Source organism: Macaca thibetana, chromosome 12 (assembly GCF_024542745.1).
Source record: "Macaca thibetana thibetana isolate TM-01 chromosome 12, ASM2454274v1, whole genome shotgun sequence".
In the NCBI taxonomy this organism is placed as follows: domain Eukaryota; kingdom Metazoa; phylum Chordata; class Mammalia; order Primates; family Cercopithecidae; genus Macaca; species Macaca thibetana.
In genome coordinates, this window is record NC_065589.1 from 105,088,699 (window position 1) to 105,111,872 (window position 23,174).

The 23,174-nt window shown below is 39.7% G+C and overlaps 2 protein-coding genes across 2 annotated transcripts in view; one reads left to right on the forward strand and one right to left on the reverse strand.

Moving 5' to 3' along the window:
• Nucleotides 1-23,174, forward strand: part of HNMT (histamine N-methyltransferase) — a 1,236,603-nt gene that overhangs the window by 1,080,132 nt on the left and 133,297 nt on the right. The window lies entirely within an intron of this gene.
• Nucleotides 5,547-7,874, reverse strand: LOC126932236 (pyruvate kinase PKM-like). Its single transcript, XM_050750985.1, has one exon. The coding sequence runs from the start codon at nucleotides 7,780-7,782 to the stop codon at nucleotides 6,187-6,189; it is 1,596 nt and encodes a 531-aa protein (XP_050606942.1). The 5' UTR covers nucleotides 7,783-7,874; the 3' UTR covers nucleotides 5,547-6,186.

Here is a 23,174-nt window from a genome sequence, read left to right on the forward strand (position 1 = left end):
CAGATGTTTCCACAACAGGAGAGCAGTCTATGTAACTATATAAAATTTTAAAAAATCTTCTTGATGAATTATATTCATTAGCAGCAAAAGTTTGATGTAGAGCTCTGTACAGAAGAATTCCCCAGGACTCAGAGACTTACTTCTGCCTCTTCTGTCATTGGTTAACAAAGTTTCAGGATGGTGTATATTTACTAGATACAACTCTCTCTCAATATGAGTCAAGATAACGTTCTGAGATTTATGAAGCCTAACGTGTCTGATGTTTCTTGGTATTTACTTTACAGCTGTCTTTGTAGTTTATTTACTTTAGGCTCAACTGACTGGGTGCAACCTGAAGTCCTCTGGAATAGTAAAAGTAGAAATCCTCAATACTTCCTCCCAGGGCTATTTATAAAAGTGTCTTTGTTTATTACAAACATATTTGAAATTATTCAGATCAAAAATTGCAGTGCTGTGTTTCTAATCACTATATCACTATTATTTGAGCATCAAATAAAATCAATTTTCTATGATAATTCATATTTTAAACATGAAAATAGAGAAAGTTCTTTCTAAATGTCTACTCTATTGTTGTAGCTGCTTGCCATTTGTGCTGTTTAGTATCACTTTATAGGATTGATTGAAAAGTATAGAATACCTTTTCTCCATGCCAAACCAAAGGTTCCTTTCCCATGGCTAATACTCAGCAGAGGGCAAAGGATTGGAGTACTGCGTCTTAGTTCTAAGTCTTGCACTTACTAATTCTATGACTTTGAGTGAGTCACTTGGGTAAATCTCAGCCTCTTCATACTTAAAAAATGAGATCAAGGAAGTAGTATACATTGGTGTACTATTAACATGGCATGCTTATTATAAATGAGGTTTATAATTGTTCTATTCTATTGTTCTATTCTAATTGTTAATTCTATTAAGCACCGCATAGTTGCAATGAAATATTATATTTTAAATACTGTACAAATATAAAATTAAAATGATTAATTTGAGGCATGGGGAAAGTTGAACACACATAAGGTTTATTAGATGCAAAATTAATCTCCAAACCTTGAATTCAAAGATTGGAAACACTGACTATCTATTGGAATGGACAGTTTATTTGTCCATGGTATTCTTGCCTAGTAAACTCTCTGAAGGCTGCCACCATATTTATACAAATCCTATTTTATTCTAGTGACTAGCATGCTGCCTAATATGTAGTGTGATTAAACACATACATACATATACTTTATATATACAATAATCAACTTGTTGGATGACTACATGCATAAAAAAAAAAAAAAAAATTTCATTTCTCTATGCAGGTATAGGGATGAACAGGGAGGCTGTGAATGAGGATATGGGTGAAAAATTAGGACAAATTGGTAGACACAAGAAGACATTAGTAAACCTAACCTTTAAAAGAGTTGTTCAAAAAGAGAAACACCTATGTTGGTAATAGAGCTTTCTCTATAACAAGATATGTTCAACTGAGGCTAGATTGTTCCTGGACCAAACCAAGGGTTGGACTGCTTGTTCTTGTGGCCCAATAACGAGATGCAGATGAACTGGGAGAGAAGGGAGTTTACTTCAACAATTGGGTGCAGGGATAAAGCCTGGAATATTATCACCAGACCAACTGAAAATTGCAAAGTTTTCCGGAGCTTATATACCTTCTAAGCTATATTTCTACGTATAAGTGTGCATTCATCTAAAGACATAAGTGATTAACTTCTTCTAACTATAATGAAAGTCTGAGTTTTGAACACCTTCCTCTGGAGACTTTAGCCATAGTAAATTTACTTAATCTAAATGGGTCCAGGTGCTGGAGTGACTACCCTTATCTTGTCTCCTGCTAAATCTGGAGGTTTGGGGAATTCCTTCAGGCCACAATAAACTTCTCTGTGAAGTTCTGGGGAGTTTCTTCAGACCCACAGGAAAACTTGTTTAATCCTAAACTGGTCCTGTTAAGAATTCCTTCAATACCTTGTCATAGTTCGAGGCCCAGGAAAGGCCCAGGCAAAACTCTTGGTGGGCTTTTGCTATATTCCAGCCTTTGTATGAGGGCACTGGCTCTATCAGCTTTTAATATTTAACTTAACCACTCAGTCAGTGCTGAAACAGTTGTTATGGAAGCCTGTATTCGTGAGACCTGGCCTGCCACAAGAGACCCCCTATACTGGATATTCTAGAATTCACTGCACTGGCCGAGTGGATGTTAAGGTAACACCTCAGATCTCTTTTAGTAGTCGAATGTATTTCAAACCAAAATAAAAACAACAAACTTCTTGGATACCAAATTACTAAGACATTTGAATAAATTAGCTGGTCAATTTAATTAATATAATTGATCCCATTATCTTGGAAACAAATCCAAAGATTGTTTTCTGTATCTGACAATTTTGCATGACTTATAATGGCATGAGGCAATTAATGAACTAGTAAGTGTTGGGAAAGTGTTAGTACTACTAGTATGGTTTGACTCTGTCACCACCCAAATCTCACCTTGAACTATAATAATCCCCACATGTCGTGGGAGGCACCTGGTAGGAGGTAATTGAATCATGGGGGCACGTTTTCTCATGCTGTTCTTGTGATAGTGAACAAGTCTCACAAGATCTGATAGTTTTATAAAGGGGAGTTCCCCCACACAAGCTCTCTTGCCTGTCACCACGTAAGATGTGACTTTGCTCCTCATTCACCTTCTGCCATGATTGTGAGGCTTCCCTAACCATGTGGAACTGTGAGTATATTAAACCTCTTTCCTTTATAAACTACCCAGTCTCAGCTATGTCTTTGTAAGCAGCGTGAGAACAGACTAATACAACTACCTCCCTTTTATAGGCAGTAGTGTTGTTTGCTATTTCCTTAGTGCAAATAGAGCTTCTCAAAAAACATTTGCCTTCTTATCAGATGGAATTTGACTAAATTTTTTTAAAGAATTAACAGGGACAAAGGATTAACAGGGACAAAGAATTAACAGGGACAAAGGACTTTATGAATGTGACCTGTCTTGTTCTTTAATATCTTTCAAAAGATCTCATGCCCCTTGCCATTGTCAGTGTTCTGGAAGTAAAAGTGGGAACTGGCTGGCACCAAGCACAGAGTAAGTCATTAGTTCTAAATGCTGAGTAATGGAGCATGACATTTTTCATCAAGAACATCAAAGAGAAATGGTCCTTAAAATATCTACAGCATCAAGTACTGTACATGGACAATTACCATGTGATAGTTAAGTAAAGTGGGTACGCATAGTTGTTTGTTATCACTGCAGTTCTCTCAGAATCCAGAGAGAATGACACTCCCTTTTTACTTAGGAACAGTTTTATATGTGAAGCTTAACTCATCAAACAACAGTGCAACATAGTCTTAGTGAACTGCTTCAGTTAAATGCACTGTTAAAAACCACAGTCGTGAAATTAGAGAAGTGATAAGAACTTCAGAAATCAACCCTTTTTATCTCATATTTCATGTGAGAAACCTGAAGCCCAGATTGATTGTCTTCTACAAGATCATGTAGAAAGTTATTAGTAAGTCTGTTTGCCTTTGTCTTAGGCCCATACACTTAATGATTACATTGCCAATTCATTGAAAGATTAATATGGTTAATTAAACAGTCTAAATTAACTAAATGACATATGTCAATATTACAGGGCTAGTTGAACTTGCACATTTAACCTCTTTCCTCACCACCTTTCCAACTCCCTGAAATCCATAGCAAAATATTTATACCACATTGGAAACTGAGGAGGAGTGCTGGTTACATGCCAGAAATTTTATGGAATCTTTGCAAGATATGGGATAAAGTGAGATCAGAATGAGAGGTAGGCTAGGACATCAAGGGCAAAGTTAAAATCTGATAAATATCTGGCAGAATCTAGCACCAATGTCAAGTTCAGAAGGAAGGTGTTGGGCACAAGGGCAGTAGATAAGAAGTAAACATTAGTCTTTTCAGTTCTTCTTAGAGTAGTATTTATGTGCTAGTACACATAATGTCATCCAGGGTACTCATTTTTAGCTTGTGCTTACTGTGGAATAAAGGATTCTATGTGTGTATATTTGGTGGGCAGCAGAGGGTCAGGCACTGCCATCTGAAGTCTTACAGAAATAAAGCAGCACTCCAGCTAACCTGGTTTGTAACAACCAACATGAATAATATAACTTCAGCACAGTGCAAACACTTTCCCTAACCAAGTCTTATCTTTTCTGGATCGCAAAACAAAACAATAGCAATGTAATTGATCTAAATCTAAATCTAATTGTATTATGGGATGTATTTGAATAAAGACTCAGACCAATTATGTATTATTTGTCTTTCAAAATAAGAAACTTGTATTATGTGTAGCTATAATCTGTTTTAGAATAATTATAAAATAATTATAATTATTAGGTTGGTGCAAAAGTAATTGTAGTTTTGCCATTACTTTCAGTGGCAAAACCACAATTACTTTTTCACAAACCTAATAAAATAAATCTCAAGAAAAGTCTGTATTCCAAGAAAAAGAACATAAATTACACAGGTTGGAGCAAGTGTTAAAGCAGCCATGGCTAATGGAAATAGAAGATTTGCAGTTCAGACCATCAGTTTTCATAAAGAATAAGGTTTGCAGCCCATCTCAAGTGTCTATTTTGTTTTGGGGTCAGAAACTTATAGCATGTTATTGATATGACTCAAATCTTTAACACAAAAGAGAAAATTAAATGCAAAGTATTAAAAAAGAGAACTTCAGACTATAAAGCCTAGAACATTAAATATTCTTTCTTTTTTACTCATTCAATATAAAACTTATGTTGTCTCACTTAACAAAATACTGTTAAGTGTCTTCTCATCCAATTACCTCCTTTTACCTGATTCTTTATTCACAATCAAACATCTCATTATTATAGTAAAGCTCTGCCTGTAGTGAGGAAAATATCCTACGGACATCCATGCAAGTGTTTCATTTTATTTTATGGGCTAGTGTGGAGGAGGAGGCATGGACACCTACACGCATTAATAGAGCAAAGGAACAATGATATTAATGTATGATGAAGAGAACTTAAGGCCAAACAATAAAGTTGATATGAAGTTTTCCATGGATAATTGTATTGTTTGTAAACCCTTAACCATATAATAACATGACATTGCAATACGTAAAATAAAATGAAATTTTTAGGAAATTATTTTAACATACATTCTTAAGTCATTTGCAAACGATTTAAACCAAAGGAAAACATGGATATAGCATATTTAAATAATGTAATCAGTAACATACATCTTATGTGAAATCGTATAAAAGATGTACAAATATTCTTTTCTAATGGAGCTTTTATACAAATTGACATACTAAACCATACAGAAAAATCGCATGAAATTTTAGTGCCAATGTTCCCAGGCCACATTGGAATAAATTGAGAGATAACAAAAATAGAAAAAAAAATCAAAAACATTTTAGCTCCAAAATATTTGAGTAAAATATTTTTAAAAATTTCAACACATCAAGTAAGAAATAAGAGCTGCAATGGCATATTACTCTAAAAATGAAACAGTCAAAGAATTATTTTTTCCAAAACTTGTAAATAGCCCCCCCCCCTTTTTTTTTTTTTTTGCTTCAGCTGTTGTTTACTGACATACAGGTAGGCTCTATAGCAACAGGCCTGGAGGCGCTGCAGTAGTCTGCAGTAGTGGGGGAAAATGGAAGGTGGAGGGTGGAGTGTTTGCTGCAGGACAGCTGAGTGGAGGGCGTGGACAGGTGCGAACTGGGGAGGCCCAGGGGCCCGGGGAAGCAAGTAAGGGCCAGGGCCAGAGTCAGCTTCAAGGGAACAACAGCCCTGTGCCCTAAGGCTCCTAACTCTCTAGCTGTTTCCTGACTCCAGGCCAGGGTTGGGAGTCCTCTGGGCATCCATTTTTCTCAAGGAACTGGACGGAGTATACACAGGAAAGGAAGCTGTCACCCTCTTGCCATCTGGCTCCAGGGGCCTCCAGTCCAGCATTCCTCCTTCATCCCTTGATTGGGTGGGGCCACATGATGGGCAGCCAGGCTCTGGGCTGTCCCACTAGAGCAGGCTGCAAACACAGCCATGTTTCAGCGAGGCACTAATCTTCTTCCCTGGTGTCCCAGCCCACCAGTGCCACATGACAGCCCAGAGTGAGTTCTGCAAGCGTTGCTGGCCTAATGGATGGGTTGGGGGAAGGGGGTGGGACAGGGGCTGGAGGAAGGGCTCTCAGGTTCATCACGGCACAGGAACAACACGCATGGTGTTGGTGAAGCCAGAGCCAGGGCGACATCCGGTCAGCACAATGACCACATCTCCCTTCTTGAAGAAGCCTCGGGCCTTGCCAACATTCATGGCAAAGTTCACCCGGAGGTCCACGTCCTCAGCCCAGGCCTCCTGGACTGGGTCCTTGCACAGCACAGGGAAGATGCCACAGTACAGGTGGGCCTGACGAGCTGTCTGGGGATTCCAGGTCCCAGCAATGATGGGGGCACGTGGGCAGTATCTGGCCACCTGATGAGCAGACCTGCCAGACTTGGTGGGGACGATTATGGCCCCACTGCAGCACTTGAAGGAGGCCTCCACGGCACCCACGGTGGTGGCTTCTGTGGGGTCGCTGGTAATGGGCGCCAGGCGGTGGAGTTCCTCAAATAATTGCAAGTGGTAGATGGCGGCCTCTGCTTCACGGGCTATCAGGTGCTGCATGCGCACAGCCTCCAGAGGATAGTCCCCTTTGGCTGTTTCTCCAGACAGCATGATGCAGTCGGCTCCATCCAGAATTGCGTTGGCCACATCACTGCCTTCAGCCCGGGTGGGGCGGGGCTTCTTGATCATGCTCTCCAGCATCTGAGTAGCACAGATGACAGGCTTCCCAGCTCGGTTGCACCGCCCAATCATCATCTTCTGAGCAAGGAAGACCTTCTCCGCAGGAATCTCAATGCCTACATCACCACGAGCCACCATGATCCCATCACTGGCCTCCAGGATTTCATCAAACCTCCGAACCCCCTCATGATTCTCGATTTTGCTGATTATCTTGATGTTGTTTCCCTTCTCTCCCAGGACCTTCCTAACTTCATGGACATCAGCTGCCTTGAGGATGAATGACGCAAGCACCATATCAACATCCTGCTCGACCCCAAACTTCAGATCCTGGATGTCCTTTTCCGACACAGCAGGCAAGTCCACAGCAGCCCCAGGAAGGTTTACACCCTTCTTGCTGCCCGAGGAGCCACCATTTTCCACCTCCGTCACCAGGAAGTCAGCACCTTTCTGCTTCACCTGAAGAGAAATAAGTCCATCATCCACGTAGATCTTGCTGCCCACTTCCACCACTTTGCAGATGTTCTTGTAGTCCAGCCACAGGATGTTCTCGTCACACTTTTCCATGTAGGCGTTATCCAGCGTGATTTTGAGAGTGGCTCCCTTCTTCAGCTCCACCTCTGCAGTGCCGCTGCCCTTGATGAGCCCAGTTCGGATCTCAGGTCCTTTAGTGTCCAGAGCCACAGCAACGGGCCGGTAGAGGATGGGGTCAGAAGCAAAGCCTTCCGTGGCTGTGTGCACATTCTTGATGGTCTCCGCGTGGTACTCATGAGTTCCATGAGAGAAGTTCAGACGAGCCACATTCATTCCAGACTTAATCATCTCCTTCAACGTCTCCACTGATCGGGAAGCTGGGCCAATGGTACAGATGATGCCAGTGTTCCGGGCTGTGGCGGGTGGTGAGTCAATGTCCAGGCGGCACATGTGCTCCAGGAATGTGTCAGCCATGGCTGCGTGCAGCTGCTGGGTCTGAATGACAGCAGTCCCGGCTTCACTATGGGGCTTCGACATGGCTGCTGAGGTCCTCCGGCGCTGACCGACTCGGGCTACGCTGCAAACTGGAAGAGATGTGGATCCCAGGGACGTGCAGCTGCTGTGCCATAGCCAAATTTTACTCAGAACAATATAACTTTAAATGTCTCTATTATTTGATGAAAGACATAAAAATTTATTTCTCTGAGCTGCACAAGACCCAGAATGCTCTAACCAAGAGTACATTTAAATATTGAAGCAACAGATTCTAGGCTATTTAAACTCTTCCAGGATATAAAAACAAGTAAATAAATAAAAATATTAAAAATAGCTTAAAATTCCTTTTGAGAAGTTCATGTTAACAAAAAGAAACATTAAAAATAAATTATTGATTAAAAACAAAATGAAAAACTGTAACTATTAAAAATTCAATTTACTAAATTTAAAAAAGAGTATAAAATAGGGTCAGGCAGAGGTTACTCGAGAACTTAAAGAATAATTCAATATTAAGTCACTATATTTTTCATCATATCAGTAAATCAGATGAAAAAAATTTGACGTTATGAATAGAGGCCAAAATGGTGTTTGATTAAATATTAAATTCATTCTTGATGTAAAACAATATAAAAATAAACATTTAAAATGTGAACGTAAAAATAACAAAGAACATATAACTTGACCCAGCCAATATTATGCAATATTGGAAGAAAACAAAAGCTTTTCATAAACGTGCTGTTACTTCTCTAAGAAAAAAATTTGGAAGGAGGAGGATAAAAGAAGGAAGAGTGGTAATTTGACGGTGTCTTAGATTTGATGAAGTACTCTTCACAGCTGTTAAAATCTTGTCCATAAATAGATCATTTTCTCAGCTAATCACATGAAAATCAAATTTATAACCAATTACAAAAGGAGTACATGCAATCAGGGCCTATGCATACATCGTCTCTGAACTTTCGTCAGTGTTTAAATACAAGACTAGATGAAAGAGGTAGAAATTACTGAAAGTAGAATTTCCCTCCGTACATTTTCTTCTTAACAAGAAAGAAGATCCCTTACCAAATTGTTTAGCTGAGAAAAAAATCAGTATTTCCAAGAAATGTATATGTTTGTGTTAATTAAACTGATTTTTTCTTAATACATATTATGAAATGTAATAATCACTGATCTACCTATAAGAGTAAATTACAACATTCTATAGCCCCTGTCTAATTACAAATTCTCTTAAAACTTTGGAAGCCTTTGGAAATTAAAACCTTTGGAAATTCTCTTAAAACCTTTGGATTCAGAGAAATCTGACGAATTTTGACTCCAGCATAAAATATATTGTTTAACATGTGTGACAGCAACAAATTAAAATCAGATTATAAAAATAGGAAACTTAAAGGGGTCAAATCTCAATATGTTTCCAAAAACCAAATGTTTCTGCTTAAAGAAGAAAACTTTTACTTCTGAATTTAAAAAGAAAACATAAATCTTAAAATAGTTACAGTAGTCTCCCAAAATTTTATTGTATGATTATAGGCGTTCATTTTTGACTGCGCCTTTGAAAGTTTATTTTGATAATATATTTCAAACAGAAATGCTTTGTACTAGTGCTTTGTTGCAAGTACTAGTGACTATTTCAGACTCAAAGCTGTGTATTGAAGTAATGAAAAAGATAATTATATTTTTGAACCCTTGATATTCTTGTTTACAGAATTGGCATCGCTATTGCCTTAGTCCGTTTAATACTGATACAAAAGAATACCTGAGGCTGGGTAATTTCTAAGGAAAAAAGACCTATTTGGTTCACTCTTCTTATGGTGGGAAAGTTCAAGATCGGGCATCTGCATCTGGTGAGGGCCTTAGGCTGCTTCCACTCATGGCGAAAGGCATCAGCCAGTACAGAGATTACTGACGAGAGAGGAGGCAAGAGGGCGAGGGGGAGGTGCCCGGTTCTTTCAACAACCAGCTCTTGCAGAAATTAAGAGTGGGAACTCATTCACACTGAGGGAGGGCATTGGTCTATTCACGAGAGATCTGCTCCTATAACCCAAACACTTCTCAATAGACCCCACCTCCAACACTGGGGATCCAAATGAAATATGAGGCAAAGGACAGATATCCAAACCATAGCAGCTAGTTATATCATCTAGAACATCCAGAAGATATCTGATAACTTATGAGTACACTGGTTTCTAGTCTTTGAAGCCATGTATTGGGACATATTGTAATATGTGGTATCTTCTAGTTGCTGGGTTTTTTGTGATATGCAGAGCTTTTCAACTTTTTTCAGGATTAGAATAAATAATTGTGCATCAACTTTGTAACTTAACGTGGTGCCCTCCTGCTCTGACTGAAAGTCTCTCTTCCCGATTACATCATTGACAAAACTGAAAAAAGCCACAGAACACATTTGCTTTGGCATTTGTCGAGATTTCCTAATTTTTTTTTAAGAAAAGAAATTTTAAAGCAGAATAAAAAAGTCTTTGACTCATGGACTCTTGATAAATCAAGTATATGATCCAGTGTCTTTGCCAGTGTGACTATAAAATAATATCAATTAAACTTAAGAAGAATTAACAATATCTGTAGTTAATTTAAAAATGTAATGTGGAGTAAAAGAAGCAAGTGACAAAATATTTTATTTAAATATGAAGCACAATATATTTTTATTAATATCTTTACTATGAAAATGTGCAGATTGAAAGAACGAGCACCAAGTTTGTAATATTAGGACAAAAGGGGGTCTAGATGTGGACAGAAATCTAGAAAAGGTTTTACATTTTGGAATACTCTAAAAAGGAATATACATCTATTTATGTATTTGTGTGAGTATGTATATGTTTGCATGTGTTCAGAGACAGCATATATAGTTATGTATAGTAATTACACAGTATGTTTCAGATAGATTGATAGGATTAAGAGTATAGGCTTTCAGCTTGATTTATTGAATTTGAAGCCTTTTCTTCTAGTTTTGGGGAAAATATTTGGGAGCAATATTCATTATCTCTTTAGGAAAGGATTAGAATTCTCTACCTCATGCATATCTATCTTCTCCTTTCAACTTGCTTTGATCAATGAACTGTGAGGGAAATTGACATGTGTCTCCTGAGCAAAATCTTGTAAAACCAGCATGTCCTTCACATTTCCCTCCCTTTCCACCTGTGTTTGTGGTCATAGAAACGGGTGGAGATGGACCCTCAGTCAGCCTGGATCCCTGAGTCATTATGATGCACAAAACTCCATTGCAATGCACATGTAGCATGCATGAGAAATGAGGCTTTTGTGTTTTAAGTCACTGAGGCTATTGTTTTATATACAATTGTAGCATAAGCTAGCTTATTCTGACAGATACAGATGCATTGCTGTTGTACTTTTATACATGTCTAAATTAGAATAAGTTTAGAAGACTGGTGTGTTGTTCCTAAATGAATATAAACTCTCAAGAATTGTTTTTGAGCAATCAGTCCATATCAGATACTAAGCATGTAGGATACAAATACATGCATCTCAGTCTGTTCTCCATGTGTGAATAAAGTAGGGGGTAGAGAGAAAAGTAGTCATGTGAAAAAATAATTAAAAATACGTTTTTTGTTTTATAACAGGATGTTAAGTGCATTTTCTCCAGTGATGTCCGTTATTCTTTTGATACTCCACAGTAACGACCATGGGCATTAGTTGAAGAGGACAGACCATCTCATCTGACTTCCCAGTCAGGGTGGTCTCGGAGCTGATTCTGCAAACCTTAGCCTATAGCCACCTCCAAACAAGAGCATCTGCAAAGAGGAGGCCAGGATATTGAGAAAATGAAATTGGTGGGGTTTTCCTTGAAGAGAATTGTGGGCAAATTGTGCTCTTCCCCTTTCCTTGGACCCCTTGCTCCCTCATCACCTCAAGAAGAGTGAAAGTGCATCCAAAGAATGGCTTAATGAACAGAAGCGGAGGCCGCGGGGTGGCTCATGCCTGTAATCCCAGCACTGGGAGGCCGAGGTGGGTGGATCACAAGGTCAGGAGATCGAGACCATCCTGGCTAACACGGTGAAAACCCGGCTCTACTAAAAATACAAAAAGTAAAAAAATAAGCTGGGTGTGGTGGTGGGCGCCTGTATTCCCAGCTACTTGGGAGGCTGAGGCAGGAGAATGGCGTGAACCCGGGAGGCGGAGCTTGCAGTGAGCTGAGCTCCAGCCACTGCACTCCAGCCTGGGCGACAGAGCAAGACTTTGTCTCAAAAACAAAACAAAACAAAACCAGAAGCCCTGGAGTTGAGGAGTCAGGAACAGGGCGTGACTCTTGTTGACAGGAGTCCTCTCTGTGAAAGAAGCTGAAGTGTTTTGTGTGATGGAGCGCAGGCAGAACGACATGATAAGAAGAGTTCGTAATTCTATAGAGACAGAGGTAGCGGGATTTTTGTGTAGGAAGAGTTTAGTGCATGGGAGGTAGCAGAACTGTAGTCATCTTAAGAGACTTGGCCCCAGAGAGCTGGCTCAGGGTAAGGTGACTGAGAGACGCCTGGAAGGGGCACCACACCGCCGGGAAGAGTCCGCCCTGGAGAGCTCTGCTCCTGCAAAGGCTCAGTGCCCTGGGAGGCTGTCCAGTACACAGTCACCACTCAAGGATTAAAGGGGCAGAATTTCGGAATTTGTCACACAAGCCCCAGTCCAGAAACATCTGGCCTTTTCTTCAAATCCTCTTTCACTGCTGTGCCTGACCTGAAGGTCAGCTAGAAAGCAGGTAAGGCTGGAATAAAGGAAGAAAGAAGAAAAGTGCACGTGCTCCTCCCTACCCCTCTGCAAGCCTGGAGAACCTCACATCAAGCCTGGGAGTGGGACGGGGAGCTGGAAATGAAGTTTTAGACTAGGCTGCACTTTTTTCTTTTTTGCAAACATGCAATGCATAAGTCAATAATTCTAAATGTACAGCTGTATGACTTTTTTCTTATCTCTACCCATGTAAACCCTAGCCAGAACTTCTCAGGAAACAAACAATATCCTGACTTCTATCACTTTAGATGGCTAACTCTTCTTGAACTCTCCATAAACGGAATTATCCATTACGAAATCTTTTGTGTCTGGCTTCTTTCCCCTACATTATGTCTGTAGGTGTCACACTGAGGGTTGGGTGGTCAGTAGTGTGTTTTTACTGCTGTATAGATTCCCGTGGTGGGAATGTATCACCACTGGTTTATCCATTCCACTAGTGATGGAAGGGTTGTTTTCAGGCTTTGACTATTAGGGGTTAAACTACTATGAACATATTTGTACAAGTGTTTCTCACAGGTAAAGTGCATAAGAGTGGACTTGCTGGGTCACAGAAGACCACATTAAACACTAGTAATATAGGGAAAGGCAGTCTCAAACTCACCCCCACTCAGCTACATAAGATTGGGCTTGGGCCTGGAACACTTCCTTATCAAGAGATAGAGTCCTTGCACCTTGAACTGGGCTTGTCGCCTTGTGTGGGTCTATCTTTCCCTGCCTCCAACTCAGTGTGTGCACTCCTTTGTTCTGATTAAGTGAGTGTATCATTGGTTCTCCCCGGCTTTTCGTATTTCAGATCCCACAGTTGGGGGAGGGAATGGGAAGGGTGGGTGTTGGGGGGAGGTCTTCTACTGCAGCATAAAGTGGGATGCCTGCAGCCATACTGCCCTCCTTGGCTTTGGAGTGGATCTGCTGTCTATGGGGGACTGGCACATTTCAAGGGACTGGATCTTGTACACACTCTCTCTCTCATTTTGGTGTAAGTAAACACTGTATCATTTAAGCCTGCTAAGCAGCTTGTCTGCTCTCAGTGACCTCAAATCATGCACTGGTCTCGCCGCTGGGTGGCACTTCTTTGCCTGTTAACCTTGACCACATTTCATCACATTCATGTGATAGTCTATCCTGCAGCACAACCTGACCACCAGTGAACACTGAAACAAGTAGATCCTGCTAAACAAGTTTCCTAAGTGTATGTAAAATTTTATACTGTAGTCAGCAGTGTACGAGAGTTCTAGTTGCTCCATTTCCTCACTTATTAAATTTTACATTGAATAGTCTTTTAAGTTTGAGTCATTGTGTAGTGGTGTCTCATTGCATTTCCCCAATAAGTAATGATGTCGTGTTGACTCTGTGTGTGTGTGTGTGTGTGTGTGTGTGTGTCTGCCTGTGTGTGTGAAGTTCCTGTTCTAGTCTTTTGACCACTTTGACCATTTTTATTGAGTAGCTTCTTTTTATATATTCAGGATACAAATCCTTAGTTTTATATATAAATTTTCCCCAGTGTGTGGCTGAGCTTTTCACTCTCTAAATGCTGTGTTTTGATAAGCAGAAATTAATTTTATGAAAATTTAATTTATCAATTACAGTTAGTTATAGTTGTGTGCAGTTTGGAAAATCGTTGCCTATCCCAACGTTACAAAAATAATGTCCTATGTTCTCTTTTAAGAGGCTACATTATTTTACATTTCTCACCAAGGTCTCAGATACAGTTGATGTGATTTTTGCAAATCACAAACTTGCTTTTTTATGGGGTAGGAGGAGGGGTAAAAATAAATTTTTCCTCATAGATATCCAGTTGATGAAGCAACTTTTATTGAAAAGGCCATTCTACACATTAAATTGTAGTAGGACTTTTGTCAAAAATCAGGAGACTATACATAGAAATGTCTGTTTCTGATCTATTTTCTGTTTTATTATTCTATGTGTCCATGCTTGTTCTAATACTTTACTGTTTGATTTACTTTAGCTTTATAGTAAGTTTTGATATTTAATCATGTAAATCCTCAAACTTTGTTCTTTTTCAAAGTTATCTTGGCTATTAAATTCTTGGTGTTTCCAAATACAGTTTTAAAACAGTGTCAGATAATCCTTTTTTTTTACTTGAAGGTGAGATCCTCAGTACCTGAACACAATGGCAAATTCTATGATCTTCTGAAACTAACCTCTGGGTGTGGGAATTTAAAAGTTAGTGGATAAAGTGAGTAGCTATGTTTTCTGCTTTCATCTCACGAAATCTAGTTTATTTAATAATCAGATTGCAATAACATAATAAATTCTATAGTAAGATTGTATATAATTAGCGATATATTGGAAGAGGAAGAAAAAGTTGTAACAGTGATTGTTGATGAAGCTAACATCTTCCCTGCATTTTGAAGTGTGAATAAACATTCAGCAGGAAGAAAAGGCAGAAAAAAATGTACTTATTTCATGGAATAAGATGTAAGAGATATGAAAGAAAAATATGCGTAATGTAATCAGTAATACTTTTAAAAAAAAAAAGTAGGGAAGCCATTAATCTACCGTGGCTGTTACACTGATGTTCAAAATGAGAACTAAAGCCATATTCAACTGCAGCCTCCCATACTTTTATTGTACCATTCTTATATCTGTTCTTTCTTTCTCTTTCTTTCTTTCTTTCTTTCTTTCTTTCTTTCTTTCTTTCTTTCTTTCTTTCTTTTCTTTTCCTTTCTTCCTTCTTTCTTTCTTTCTTTCCTTCTTTCTTTTTTTTTTTTTTTTTTGACAGAGTCTCGCTCTGTCACCCAGGCTGGAGTGCAGTGGCACGATCTTGGCTCACTACAACCTCCACCTCCTGGGGCTAAGCAATTCTCCTGCCTCAGCCTCCTGCGTAGCTGGGATTACAGGCATATGCCACCGTATCCAGCTGATTTTTGTATTTTTAGTAGAGGTGGGGTTTCACCATGCTGCCCAGGCTGGTCTCAAATTCCTGACCTCATGATCCCGCCGACTCGATCTTCCAAAGTTCTGGGATTACAGGCGTGGGCCACCGTGCCCAGCCTTAGATCTGTACTTTCTAACAGAGCACCACAAGTAGCATTTCTAACAAATGCTGCAAATCTTAAAGACAATTGTGTTCAGCATAATCTAAGAATACAGAGCATAAAAGCCTATTTTAGAAAAAATATTAAAGGCATAATGTTAAAATTCAACACTTATTTTTAGAACCTACTGTGTGCCAGGCACTTTAAAAAATGTTTTTAATACAAGGATGAGCAAAATTGGCAAAATCTCTGCTCCTGTGGAGTGTCCATTCTAATGAAGAAAACAATAAGCAAGTTAAGAAGCAAATGCATAACATAGTGTTAGGTTGTGATAAGGGCTATGTGGAAAAAATAAAGTGTGATTGAATATGGAATGACACAATGTGTGTGTAGAGAGAGTATTGTTGGAGAGAAGGTTCAGAAGTGAAAGAAATGATGAAAGAACCACAGCAATATCTGGGGCAAGAGGGAATAGCCAAGCAGAAGCCTTAAGGCCGCAAGAGCTGGGAGGTTTAATAAACGGCAAGAAAAATAGTGCAAAAGTGATATAGAGTGGCAGAGGGAAAAGTAGTAAGTAACAGACACAAAAGATAAGCAGGGCCTAGATTCCCTGTGGCCTGGGAGATAATGGTAAAAACTTACGGATTTGTTTCATGTGATGAAAATCTGTTATAGAATTTGAGCAGGAAATGATGTGATCTGATCTATGTTTTTGAAAGAATCATTCTGGCTCTTGTTTGGAAAATAGCCAGGGATTGAGGTGGTGAAAAAAATAGTAATGGAAGTAGAGGGAACAGTCAGAAGTGACTGCAGTAATTTAGAAGAGAGATAATGGAAGCATGGCCTGGGGTAGTAGCTACAAAAAAGGTGAGGACTCGATTTAGGATGTGTTGTGAAGAAAAAGTTGACAGGCTTTGCCAATGGAATGGACGTGGAGTGTGTTAGAAATAGGGAATCCAGGCTGATTTTTAAATTGAGGGCCTGCGTCACTGCATAGTTAGAGATGATATTTCCACTAAGATTGGAAGTGAGAGGAAGTATCATATTTGGGGCAGGGAGGAATCAAAGTTTCTGTTTGGAGTGGTTGAATTCAGAATGCTTCTCAGATATCCCAGGAGAGGTGTTAATTTGGCAGTCAGGTATCTGAATCTGCACACAGAGGGGAGGTCAAAGCTGGATGTGTTAGTTTAGAAATAACCAGCATTTGGGTAAGATTTAAACCTATGACATAGGATAAAATTATCTAGAGATAGCATTTACTCAAAGAACTCTCAGTATTCAGGAACACAAGCCTATCCAGACTGGCTCGGGATAAATACAGTTTTATGTGGAAGACCAATAGGTGTCCATGTAGAACCAAAGAAAAGGCACAAATAAATAGAAGTCTATCATCTCTCTTGGTTATACAGAATACATGAGGCAGTAAAGGACAAAGGATTAAGCTCTCAACATGTGAATGTCTTGAATTCAGACGTCAAACAGAACTCAATTTGAATCTGTTTCCTACCAGCCAAATGAGTGTTTGGTGAAGATGACCGTGATGATGACGATGACTTACATTTCTTAATGTTTCCCCTATGTGTGTTGGACTTTTAAACTTGTTCCAGTACAGGTAGGGAAAGGAAATTCACATTAGTTTTTATGTTTTTTTTATATATATGTGACACACATACATATATACACCACACACACACACACGCATATATACACCACACACACACACACACACATGCACACGCACACACACATAGAGATGGGGTCTCTGTGTGCTGCCCAGGCTGGTCTCAAACTCCTGGGCTCAAGTAATCCTCCTGCCTAGGCCTCCCAAAGTGCTGGGATTACAGGCATGATCCACTGTGCCCTGCCCTAAATATATTTTTTATATAGCAGGAAATCAAAAAAGAACATGAAGATGACAAATTTTAATCACAGAGGAAAGATTTTGTGAGATAGCATAATTTCATATTCAGGCAGCAAGTCTTTAGCTAATTCTTTAATTAAAGCCGTGACAAAACCATTTTGAAAAAAAAATGTTTTTGTGATACTTTACCTGTGAAGTGTTGAAAGATCTGCACTTGGTAAATTTAGCATTATTTAATTTTTCTTTTCCCTACAGTAATTACAAAATTCTGGAGGGAGGAAAAAATGTAATATTCTCCAGGAATGAGAAGGGAAGATAATACTCTGAGCTATACTAAAACATGATCATTTTTGTACATGCACTTTCAGAAGAGGTCCCATGCTGTGGACTGAAGTTGAAATGAAATACAGTAATTGTCTCCAGCACTAAATACCCATAGGCATATTTTTACAAGAACATACATTAGTATATGCCTGCTACATACATAACAATGTGTGTGTATATTTTAAGAGAATCTTAATGTGACTAACAAGTAGCAATCAAATTGTTCAAAATTTCAGCTCAAAATTGAAGAGAAAATTTTTTTACTAAAAAATTATATACACAGAGACAGTGATGCAATGTTGAGCACTAATGTAAATTAGGATGAAATATGAGAAGTAATCAGTGCCAACCATCTGCCTCGCTTCTCCTCACTTCTGCCCTTCCCTAGCAGGGGTGAGCTAAAATTTTTACCTCCTGGGGAGATGGGAAATGACAGCGAGTGAGAGGCTAGTGGGAAAGTTGCAGGCACCCTCTTCTCTAAAAGCAGGAGGCTGTGGGTGAGTACTGCAATTTTAAAAAAAAAATTTTTTTTTTGAGGTTTCTCTCTGGAAAATGGCTATAAATTCTAACCCTACATTGACAGGGCTCCAGTGATTTGGTCATGGATGTCTACAGTGACTTCTTTATCCTAGTGGATGGCCTAATGCCTAAGTGTTGCCTAATGCCTAAGAGTTCAACCCATGACCAGGTGTCCCACTCACAGGAAACATGCTTATACCAGCAGCCCCCCTTGTGGCTCTTGTCTGACCTATGTCCAGTTTATTTCTACCAAGATATCCATTGTCTAGGAGAGCTTTACCTTGGAAAGAAGTTAGGTTCAAGTGTGTCAGTCAAGTGAGATGCAGAGGAGGCAATGCAACTAAAACCATATAATAGTAGAAGGAGTGTACTACTTACAGATTAAGAGAAAAGGGCAGCACTCCTTGTAGGGCCAATGGGTAGGGGGAGCCATTCTAGACGTACATGCTCAACCAGAACCGGAAAGTGGAGAGCAAAAGAGAGAGTGAGGGGCCTGTGTGCTAAAGCTTTTATTGGACTCCAAGGTATTACCTAGGTGGGTTTCCATGGGAGTTCTAATTTTCGAGTTCAAAGCAGCAAGCTGTTGCAAGTTCTATGTGGCCACACTGTTACCGAGAGGTCGTCGCTGCAGCATATTGGTGCAGTCTGTGGGGGATGGAGGAGTCAGTGGGGTAAGCCAATAGGTGATATATAGCTATCCCATAGGGAAGGTGGTCAACAGGGGGCAATGTATAAGGCAGATATCTGGATTGACCACATTAAGGAACTCGGATGAAATAGAGAACTGGAAATTGTGCCAAGGGTGACTAAGCCCTGTTTCTTGTATGAGAAAGTCCAACTTATATTCAAAATGAATGCCAAGGCAATATAACATTATAGGAATTCACTACCATGCATCCCCATGCTACTGAATTTTCAAATCCAAACTCCCTATATCTAGTTGATAATATGGGTGCCAAGTAATCTGGAAATTCCTGGAATTTCTGCTGTTAATTGGAAGTCCCAGCCCATTTCATTCAAGGTAATTTGTCTTCGGGTCCAAAGTCTGCATTTTATGACACTTAGGTGCTCTCATCAAAGATGTGTGTATGAAAAGGCTTAAGGAGAAAATAGACACAGAACAGCCTGCCTTCGCCCTGTAGGGCTCTCAGTGGGTCCAACCCACCCTAGGGCTTGGAGTGATTTCAGATACTCTGAATGCCTCTGGTTCCCAAACTGCCATGGCTTACTGGTGGAGAAAAACAGACCTTGATACCCTTACTATGAATTATATATATGATTGGCTAACTGAAAGCAAAACCATAATGGAACATGACTGCAGACAGGTATACATTCTCCAGGGGGTCCGTGTTTCATTAGGGCAAACACATCTCACCAGGTGAATGGCCTCAATGGCTGGAGGCAGCATGAACCCTAGACTCTTGGATACTTGGATAATTCATTAGGAACAACAGCAGACAGAATTGAAGCTAGTCTTTGAGAATATTCCTTACAAACCAGTACAGACCAAAATCTTTCAGGTATAACATTCTCTTCTTTCTTACTGTAGTGTATCTTTGGCAACAGGGGTACACAGATTATGGAAAACTGAAGAATGTAAGTTACATTTTAGTAGCTCCATTCGCTTCCAGGAGTAAGGTGGAATATATATGTGTCCAGAGAGCTTTCTTAATTGGATGTGAGCTTACCTGATCTACTTTAGTCCAGATTCCTTGTTTTAATAACAATAAATCTTGTTGTTGTTATTTAATAACAATCTTGTTATTGTTATTTAATAACAATATGCTGCAGCATATTCTCTAAATATAATTTACTCATAATAATTAATCAACATTACAGAAGAAAGCTATAAATGTAAGGTGATAATATAACATAAAATATATACTTATATGTCATGTATTACATAGTAAATAAAATAAATACTAAATCAGAAGTAATATAATACAATAAAAATAGATATTATAGGCTAAAATATATATGTACACATAAACATTTAGTGTAAATGTGCATATAAAATGAGAAAAAGAAAACACATTAAAATGATAGTACTGTAGGTAAGTAGGGGGATTGTGGTGGTTTAATTTTTCACATATTCCAAAATCTTTAATTACTATTTTATAAGTTACATAAATTGTAGAATAACTTTTCTTGTTTAGTAACAGCATAGAGGAGAGTAAAACTGGCAGAAATGGGTATGTTTGATCAATGTTGATCCTTCAAACTATAGTGATCCACTTCTGAGAACGAGGAGCTCACGTTTGAGCAAGCCAGGTTCCTACAGAGCGTGAGATTCAGCTTCTCCTGTCATGAAGCGGGGTCAGGTTCTGGGCCAGGAGAGCATTGGCCAGCTTTGGAAGCCATATCTCAGGTCACCTTCAAAAGCACACGTTTCCAAGTCTTTTCCAAACACTGCTTTTGTCACATTAGAATGAAATTTGCCCTCTGAGTTGAAATATTCTATAAAAAACACAAACCTGCTTAACGTTAAAATTTAAAGTTAGCTTCTCTGACAGCCAGGATGTGAAGAGACAGTAAAGAGATTCTGACTTTTGGCATTGTCAGCAGTTTCCCCTGACAGTGGAGCTCTGTCTTCCTGCAACCTGCAGCTCTCGCTTTCCTGCTGTGACTGAGCCAGTGGGATCATTGGCCAGGAGAGGGCGGCCTCACCCAGTGAGACATAAATCCAGAAGCGCCCTATGAAAGCACTAGGAAGGTGAAATGCAATCATCACCTACACTTGCTCTGCTTTCTGCGGTTTCAGCATTCCACCTTAGAAGCGTCAGGCTTAACTTTGGAGGTGTTAAATTTCCATGTGTCCGTGAAACACGGCAAGTACTATTTCAGCAGCTTGGAGAGATCCCAAACACAAGTCAGAAAGTTACCTCCGTCAGAGGCTTGCCGCCTCACCCCTGCATGGGTATCAGAAAAAGCTTCCTTTCTGCAACACACATTCCAATCATCACACCGTGGCTAAAAGGCCAAATATAGGAGAGACATTTGCCCAGATATAGCAAAGCTGATGTTGGTTTGCCTAGGCAATTTTATAAATGATGATTGTGTGCAGGTGTTGGCTAAATAGCCGTAGACTACATACTAAGATAACTTCTGAGGTCTGTTGGAAAGAACGGGAAAGTGGGTGTGTGTGGATGTTTGGCACAGCTTGGGGCTATGGCTATAAGAACCTGAGTCTAGAATTTGCTACAGAATATTCTGTGAGCAAAAAAGACACCTATTTCTCAGTTATAATTCTCATTAGGATTTTTGTAACTTTTTTTTAAGCTGTGAAATCCACAGCTGTGTAACTCTGAGAAAAATCAATTAACCTGTCTGAACCTCGGTTTCCTCAAATATATTCAGTCTGCACTCCCAGGACCTCACTTTAAGAGAAACCTGAATCTCTTGAGCACAAGCATTTGGATGGGTGTTATTCCTTTCCTGCACACCTGCTGTGTTTCAAGTAGAGAACTGATGTAACCTTTTTCCTCATGTATCCCTGCTTTGAAATCTGTAAATTTCTATCTTGCTCTACCCCTTTCTGATTTCTTTTTGTTATTATTTTCAACTTCATCGATTCCTTCAAACTACTTTCCATCCACTAAATATTTCTAATGAGCCCCGTAAATTTTTCTTTACCACTTGGAAAAATGTAAAATATTTTTTGTTCTCAACAAAGGACTGCCAACCCCATCTAGCATTAAAAGGAATAAGAAAAAGCATGACACATTAAAAACAATAAGCACTGATTTCTCTGGCTCTACTTACAGATCTGTTTTTGTGAGGCCTTTTGTCCATCTTTACTGCCGCTTCTCTTGCATTTGTCCTTTAAAGTTTCAAGGGACTCTACAAATAGGGTCTTACTCAGGGCCTCCTGCTGCTGCTGTTTGGCATTGCTGAGCCCGTGGGGCTCGTTCCTGTGGCTCCTCCTGGCCAGTTGTCCACTGCAGGTGCCACGGATCCAAGAATTACCTCTGCCGGGCACCTCCGTCCCACACAATGGCACCCTGCTTCCAGGACATGCTGAGTCCCATCTCAAGGCATTCTTGGTCTTCCCTCAATGTTCAAGAGTAATATTGTTTTATCTAAAACATTCCTGTGTTGACGCTCAGTAACTGTCAGCACAAGTGGGCAGAAGTGTATTGCTTTGGGTAGTGAACTCTCTCCATGCTCTCCCCGGGCCCCTTCTTATCCACTTTACCAGCCATGGGCATGCATCCTGTAGCTTCTCTGTGCTTTGTTCCAAATGGCTTGCTCCTGTGACCTTCTTCAGAGGCTGACCTTGGGCCAGTCCAACCCTCCCAAAGAGACAGCCTGGAATGCCTGGTACTATAGATCTGTCTAGGGAAGCATATAGCCAATGACTACGCAAGATTCTGAAAGTCTGATTCCCTTTCCTCAAAATGGGGCAAATTCTGACATAATTTATGGTCTAGAGCTCCCCAAAAGATCTGGCTAAGGCCAGGGAGTTGGCTAAAATTGTGCCTTTCTCTGTTCTTCATTTTCTTTTCTCTTGCGTTCTTCTCTTGGCCCTTAATAAATACCTTGTTCATGATTTGTGTCTCAGAGTCGGCTTCTGGAAGTCCAGCCTAAGGTATTTGGTCAGGAGGGCAGGGATGATTTTTGAAGGCAGATTCTGAGGATGGGATTCTAGAGTTAAGTCACCAGCTAAGTGGCAATAGATACCCCATCAGAGTGGTATCTGGAGCCCAGAGGGTCCCTGACACACTAGAGCATTGCAGTTGCTAAAACTTTCACCTGGAGCGAATTAAGATGATGTTACGGGTTGAATTAAGTAACCTCAAAAGATGTTGAATTTCACCCCCAGTACCTGGGAATGTGATATTACTAGGAAATAATATATTTGCAGATAATCAAGTTAAAATGATATCATTAGGGTGTGCCATAATTCAATATCACTATTGCCCTCACAAAAAAATGTGAAATTTGAACACGGAGACATACATGCTTAGAGGAAAGATGGTGTGAAG

Bases quoted from the DNA above. Each gene is read 5' to 3' on its own strand.
- LOC126932236 (XM_050750985.1), bottom strand. From the start codon at position 7,782: ATGTCGAAGCCCCATAGTGAAGCCGGGACTGCTGTCATTCAGACCCAG.